Source organism: Chinchilla lanigera, unplaced genomic scaffold, assembly GCF_000276665.1.
Source record: "Chinchilla lanigera isolate Chin_1 unplaced genomic scaffold, ChiLan1.0 scaffold00094, whole genome shotgun sequence".
Taxonomy (NCBI): Eukaryota; Metazoa; Chordata; class Mammalia; order Rodentia; family Chinchillidae; genus Chinchilla; species Chinchilla lanigera.
In genome coordinates, this window is record NW_004955495.1 from 137,441 (window position 1) to 145,434 (window position 7,994).

Genomic DNA, 7,994 nt, shown 5'->3' on the forward strand with positions numbered 1-7,994 from the left:
TGGACTAGAACCCATGGAAATTTTTTTAAAAAGACTCCCAGGAAATAAATACCCTAAATGTTGAATAGTGGTATGGACTTGCGGTATGCTCTATATCACAGAACCACATGAATCATAATTTAATTTAGGAGCAAAGACTTCACTAGTGATTTTTTAAGGCAGCTGTGAAACTTCCAGGTGATAAATCAGTTCAAAGTGCTTTGATGTACCTCAGAAAAATATTGGAGGCCAAGAACTGAGGACAGGGAACACAGAGGTCCTCTTTGGGGTGTCTTTCTATCATGGGAGAGGAGAATGAGCCTACAGAATAGTTAGAATAGGATGAGATTCCAGAGAGCACTTCTTATTTTCAAAAATAACCTCATGTACATTGGATGTGACTGGAATGAGCTAATCCTATCAGAAAGCATGATTTGGAAGATAGACGGGAAAATTTTAGAGCTCTACAAAGTAGTTAAATAGGGCGATGCACTAATGGGAGTGTTGGTTTGATTCAGAGCACATACAACTCAACAGATTTCTCTCAAGAAAATATAGCAAGTAAATTGTCTTGGAAGCAAAAGTAATTTAAAGTTATCAATAGTGTAACCTTCTGAAGAACATCACCACACACCAAATGTTAGGACAAAGAAGTTCTTTCAAGCATTTGGAGAGTTGGTTTCACGATTCAAGGACAACTTAGAAAATATAGATAAGGCATCTACTGTACATCATTTCAAAAAGCCAGCCCAATATAGATGCAAAATGTAGACAAATTTGGTACATGCAAAGGATATCCCTAGCAGAATATCAGAAATAGAAGTGCAACAGGGGATACAAGAGTACAGTGTATTTGGATAAGTTCAGTTTTACCAAAATGTACAATACGTGTCCTATTTCTTCATAATCACAACATTCACTCAGTTACATCAGGATTTTCTGATGTCATTATCTTACCCAAGTATCTCATCTCTCTATAATTCAAATACTTTAACATAATCTCATCCTATTTCCTAAAATATATAATTCATAGCATTTCTCATTAGTTTAAGGCCATAATTGTCTCATTACTTTAGGTTGGGATACTTGGAACTAACACTCTCAGATAGAGATTGGAAGTGAAATCAGGGTGTGTACCTGTGGTGATGCAATGACAACCAGAAACACCAAAATGACACGCAGGATTTGGAGGCAGATTTATTTACATTGATGGGCACTGATCAGGATCACTCCCAAAATATCAGCCCTGATCTCCGGTGGTCTAGGACTTATATGGGATAATCAAGCAAGAAGTACAGAAGCAGAATGGCTTGTCAATTGGGGATTGGTTTATACAATGTGCATCATAGCGACCAGCTGTTTCTAAGAGACAGGAGTAACCAGAACTGCAACAGAAACTATTACCTGGACAACTAACAGACTGAAGTATAGTGGCTGGAGGAGAGAAGCATTTTCTGCTACAGTAAAACTCTAAGAAAGACAAGAGAAGGAAACTTGATGAGGCAGAGGGATAAAGTGAGCTGTAACCTCCTCCTAAACAGTGTCTTGTGATCCACCAGGGACTTATGGAGATGGAGATGCATCTTTAAAATTATCCAAAATTGCAAGGAGTGAGCCAGGTCTTGAGACTGTGTAGTTTAGTCATTGGTGCCATCCTGGGAAGGGTAAATAACCTTTACCTCAGTGAATCTTTTCTATTGAGCAATCCCAGAAGAGATGCAAGAAGTGAGAGGGATGGGATGTTTACCAGGAGTACTCCCAGTAACTGGGGTGAGAATTCCATCCTTCCTGAAAGGAAGTACAGTGTCATATCCCAATATACACTGCATTTCTCTTTTTTGTGCACTGTCTGTTTTTCCTCTCATGGATGAATGCTCTGCATACAAAAATTTCCATCATTTTTGAAGAGTTTTATTATTGACATGCTTAGGACATGGCAATAGTGTGATTCATTCCATTTTTGCTAGATAAATATATAAATATATGCGTGCATAAATGTGCATATTGGGTATCTCCTATGTGATTCAGCTAGTTTGTAAAGTAGAAAATACTACTGTATATTTTATCAATAGATGGATAGAAAATATATGAAAAAAGTAATACTCCTTCATGATAATAAAAAAGAGAAAATTAAAGAAACTACTTTAAATCAGTACAGGACATATTAAAAATAAAGTCAATGAAATATTTAATGGTTAAATATTCAATGCATCCTCTTTGAAATCAAGAACATATAATATAAACAGCTATTATCATTACATATTCACACTACAGAGGGTTGGAGTTGAGCTATAATAAAGAAATGAATGTATCAAGGTGTGTAATTAGTATGTTTGTATATAAAATGGCAAGGAGTTCACAAATGCTTTCTTAGAAAACAAAAGAATAGGACAAAGTTTCTTATAAACTAAAAATACAGTTACCACATGATCCAGAAATCTCACTACTGGGTATACATCCAAAGGAAAGAAAACCGTTGTATAAAAGAAATATCGGCACCAAGTTTACTGAAGCACTATCTATAATATCCAGAATATGGAATCAGTGAAGGTATTCACTGACCGAAGAATGAATAAAGAAACTGTGGTTTATATGCACTATGAAAAATTATTCAATCATTCAGTACAAAATGCTGTTTTGTGTATGAAAGTGAAAGAATTTAGGCACAGAAAGACAAATACCACCTACCCTCACTCACATGCTGTGGAAGCTAAAAAAATTTGATCTCATAAAAGTAGATAATATAAGTCAAAGCTGATAGGAAAAATGAAGAAGAAAAGACATTGATTTCTACAGAAGCTACAAGATAGAAAGTTAGGGTAAGTTTTGTCTACAACAGTTTATTATATATTTCAAAATAATTAGAGGAAAATGGTTCAAAGATTAACAATGCACAGAAGTGATAAATGTTTGAGGAAATAATGTTTACAACCCTGATTTGATCGTTAGTCATATTTTATACTATTAAGAAATACATACAAATGTTACATGTCAATTATAAAACATCTTATGAATGGCAACTTGGGAAGATTATCTCTGCATTAAGAAGAGATCAAAAGTAGATAGTTTTATGAATCCTATCGTATCAGATATATCTCTGGGATGACAAACTTTCCAACTTACAATACATAAAAACTTATAAAAACTGATTAATTGTGATGTAGGTGGGTTACTGGATTGCAGTTACTTAGAAGGAAAAGAAAATTCTCCCTGTCATATGCACATACACACACACACACACACACACACACACACACACATACACACACGGTCACTTTATCTTTAAATATTTATATTACTTGAGTTTATTTATTCAATAGTTTAGGTATTTATTTTAGAAACATTTACAGTATTTCCCTTCAGGATTGATTTGGCACATGCCTTTTGAGAGATGAAGAATGAACAAATATTTCCCACTAAGTCATTAGCTTTGTGTTTCCAGGTATGATACCAAAATATGACACCTAAAATTCATTCAGGTATCTCCGGGCAAAAGGATAAATTGCATAAGAAAGAAACTCATCCATGGAAACTGAATGAATCCCAGCAGATTCTGCCTGGGTGCACATTTGAATTCTCGTTTACTCAACATGATTATCTGAATTGTTTGACCAACCTTAGGGTCTTTATTTTTTCTTGTTTGGACTAAACTGATTCTCACAGGCATAACTAAAACGTTTCATATATATATCAAATGGGACAAAAGATTTTAAACTAGTTTCATCAATAAGGAAGCCAAAATTAGTAGGTGCTGTTGGTGCTATGCAAGCCACATATTTGTTGATGGCTGTGCATATTCATTAATGAATTTTAAAATCTCGGAATCATCTCAAACCATTGAAATCATCAAAATGATGCAAATTTTACAGAGTGGCAAAACAGAGTATGACAAGTGTTGTTACACCTGAGAAAGATACATTCTGCTCTGTAATTACTTCCCACGATACAAATGTCACCTCCTTTCCCTCAGAACAGGATTTGCAGTAGCATTCATTTCACAGGAACCTAACTAAATGACCCAGAGGAAGCAATTCTCTAGATACAATCACAGCCTGACTTAAATCCTGTGCAGTTTACCTTGTCCAACTTGCCTTTTCATAAAGCGCATGGCAAAAACTTATTTTGCTAAAACTAGGTACAATGCTTTAGGCTTTTCTTCCATGGAAATTGAACCTAGAGAATTGTGTTTTCATGGAACTTCTCTTCAGAGACTTGAAATTATGTATCAAACATAACATACAGCATAGTCAAGATTCAAGGCAAGTTTAAATGCACGTGGTCATTATGTCATCTCAGCATTTTAAATCAATGTAGTGACAAAAAGTCATGCATTTCCGAATCACCAGGAATCTTGTCATTGTGACTTACCGAAGAAATCAAATTTCAATGCAATTGACACATCATAGAAAAGAAGCTGTCCTGCCAAGGAGTTTTCTCAAGGCTTCCTTCATGTCCCTGTTCCTCAGGCTGTAGATAAAGGGATTCAGCATCTGAGTAACAACAGAATACATCACTGAAGCCACTGCAGTCTTTCTGGTTGAGTCAGTAACGGCAGCACTGATGTACACCCCAAATCCTGTCCCATAGAACAAGGACACAACAGACAGGTGTGACCCACAGGTGGAAAAGGCTTTGTGCCTTCCTTCTGATGATGGCATCCTCAAAATAGAGGACACAATACGAATGTAGGAGAAAATAATCCCAAAGACAGGAACACCAGCAAATACAGTAACCACAAAATATACCAGGATATTATTGATCAGGGTATCAGAACAGGCGAGCTTGATGAGTGGAGCAAGTTCACAGAAGAAATGGGGAATTTCTAGGTCTTCACAGAAAGACAGACATAGCAACATCAGAGTATGGACCAGGGCATCCACAATACTAATGAACACAGAGCCCAGAACCAGCAGGACACAGAGGCAAGGGCTCATGATGACCCTGTACCTCAGTGGATGACAAATGGCCACAAAGCGGTCATAAGCCATTACTGCAAGAAGAAAATTTTCCAAGACAGTACAAAGCAAGACAAAATAGACCTGACTGAGGCATTCAGTGTAAGTGATGCTCTGATCCTGAGCTTGAATATTCACCAGCATCTTTGGGATTATGGTGGTGCTTAAACAGATGTCAGTGAAGGACAGGTTGGAGAAGAAGAAGTACATGGGTGTATGGAGGCGGAAATCAGAACTGACGGCCAGGATGATGAGCAGGTTTCCTAAGATGGTGACCAAGTACATGGCCAGAAACAGGTTGAAGATGAGAGACTGAAGCTGTGGGTCGTCTGTCAGTCCCAGAAGAAGGAATTCTGAAATGATTGTTTGGTTTGTAGCTTCCATGTTACTGATGAATTTCAGAGGAAGTGGATAAAAAGAATGAAATGAATGGACCACAAGCAGCAGTAGCACTCAGGAATGTGTTAGAAAATCTTGCCTGTTTATATTTGGATCTCTGGACTTGTAGCTTTTAGAATAATATAATATATTTCTACTGTTAAGCCTCTGTATCTATGGTACTTAATTATCACTCAGTTTTAACTAATAAACTTATCAGAATCCCTAACACAACCACAAGAATATAGGTAAATGTCAGAATGTTTTAATAATAACCATCATGTTTGAAAAGGGATGTATCCTGCTCTGACAGAAATAAGCCTTGTCCTTTTACAGAGCATGAGACTAATAGAATGAAATACAGGTTAGTATTAATGCAAACTTATATTACAATGTGTCAAGAGGACAAAGGACAGGAGAATCACAGGTGGTTGTGTCTCATTATCAATCTCCCTCCTTGGTTCTTAGCTTTCCTACTGCTTCCCAGGATAAAATTCTACAAGACACAGGCCCTCATCTGCAATGCATTACCGAAGGGACATTGTGTTACCTGGATGGCTTCAAGAGTACTGATGTTCAGCATCTTACTTGGATATTGAAGTTGGAAGATCTCTCCTCAGGAAGGATAGGCAGACCAAGAGGTCTGTCAATGGGATTGACCAATCCCATGTCAATGGGATTGGTCAGAAAGATCATCTAATTGCACAATTTCCCTTATACAAGAAAGCCAAATTCTAAATAAGGTAAAGCCAAAAATAAAAGAAGGCTAATAGAACACAGGGAAATTAGATCTTTTGCAGTCAGTAAGGGAACCTGGGGTGGAGGAAGAGGAGAAGGAGAAGAGTGGAAAGGTGAAGTGAAAAGGAATAAGATATGCAACTATACCAAATGCTCTCAGTGACTTCATTATAAATAAATAAACAAACAAACAAGCAAAATGAATGTTTTTAAAATATAGATAAAAGAATGATTATCTATGAGAGGAAGTTCAGGTGTTATTTCTAGACTGAAGGAGAGTTGTTAAGTGAGGTCACTTGGTGGCACCTCTAGCCCCTATATTCCTAGTGATCAATATCCAGTGCACCTCATTAGAACTGCTATTTTAGTATTACTCTCCTCCCAGGAGTACCTGTCCTTAAAGACTAATGCTACACAAGCGATGGTTTCAGGATGACAGTTTTCTCACCCCTGAATCCAGATGCACAGCATTCACTTCCTCTCTTATTTCTACTCATCTGTTTCATGACTTTGCATCCATATACCCACCAGTTTTAACAAATCCCTTTAAGTTACAGATAAGGAGTGTCTATAGAATTGCTGATGTCTGGAAGGCTGATCCTTAGTTCTGAAAATGAATATTACATATGTGAGTATCAATAACATAACTATAGATATCAACTAAGATATTAAAAGTACAAATATTCAGTGGTGTCTTCTGTATCATTTATGTTTACTGAACCTTAATTTTTGGCTTTTATAATTTGCAAAGAAGATTCCAATCTATTTGTGCATTCAATACTGATTGCCAAAATATGCAAAGAATGACTCCCTATCTAGAATTTCATGAACATTTTTTCTCTATTGTCAGAATTATTCCAAAGTTTTTCTTCACATACTAAGACTGTAAGTTGCAATTAAATATCTTTATTTTTCTTTAAAGTACTTTTGACAAAATCACCAAAAATCAGAGTATGATGTGTCCATATGCTGAGTACCTTTGGTCAGATTGTAACCATCATTTTATGGGTTTAAGTGATGCTTCAGATTAGTGCTCACTTGAAATTAATCTATTATGGAAAAATTCAGCAAGATAACACTCATGAGAGACTGAATGTAGGAGGAAACAGAGCTTTACTGAAACCAGTGACCAACAGTCTCCAACAAAGTGCCAGAGAAAATGTTGACCCCAATCGGGACTTTGTTTCCATCTCAAATACCCTTTTGGTTTCCATAATAACCACATTTCAAGGGTTTCTAATAAAAGGTCACAAGATTTACACTTCTCAAGTGTTGTTAGGCAGGATGCAGTTAATCTTAGCTTACTCACAGTTTGTTTTCTCTATGGGCTCCGTTAGATAAAAGACTTGTTCCTCTCCTTATTGTTTTATGGTTATCTAAAAGTGGGGGAGTGAGGAGTGAGTTCATCTAAAGTTTATTGACCTTTTAAAATGAGTTACAAAAAGAAAATGGAGTCTCTCTTGCCCTATCAAATCTTTTATACTCAAAGACCTCAATATTTTCAAGTTTATCAACATTTTGTATACCAGGACAATTCATTGGGTGGGAATTTACAATTTCCAAGACAGATATTTAAAATATTTAAAATTAAGGTCCAGATGGCATTATAATGTCTTTCTTCATGATTTTAATGTCATTCAATTTTTTAAAAAAACGGGTTTAATTCATGCAATTTAGATGTACATAATGATCATAATCATCATAGAGAATTTGTACCTATGTATAATATATCTTGATTCTTCTTTTTTCTGACCCCATTCCCTCTTTTCAACCCCTCTTCTCCTCTTTATTTGCAAAGCTTTATTTCCATTTCATCCTTTTTTATCATATTTTTCTTTTCCTTACCTTCTTTTCCCCTTGACCCCTCCCTAGTTGAATAAGTTCTTCCTATTTCACAGTAACTATTATACACCTTGTGCCTTATTTACATTTTTCATTTTTCAC

General features: G+C 36.0%; 1 protein-coding gene across 1 annotated transcript; it reads right to left on the reverse strand.

The window, feature by feature from the left end:
* Positions 1 to 4,379: 4,379 nt before the first annotated feature.
* LOC102019408 (olfactory receptor 7G2-like) lies at positions 4,380 to 5,330 on the reverse strand. Its single transcript, XM_005406113.1, has one exon. It carries the CDS (start codon positions 5,316 to 5,318, stop codon positions 4,380 to 4,382), a length of 939 nt encoding a protein of 312 aa, XP_005406170.1. The 5' UTR covers positions 5,319 to 5,330.
* Positions 5,331 to 7,994: the final 2,664 nt, after the last annotated feature.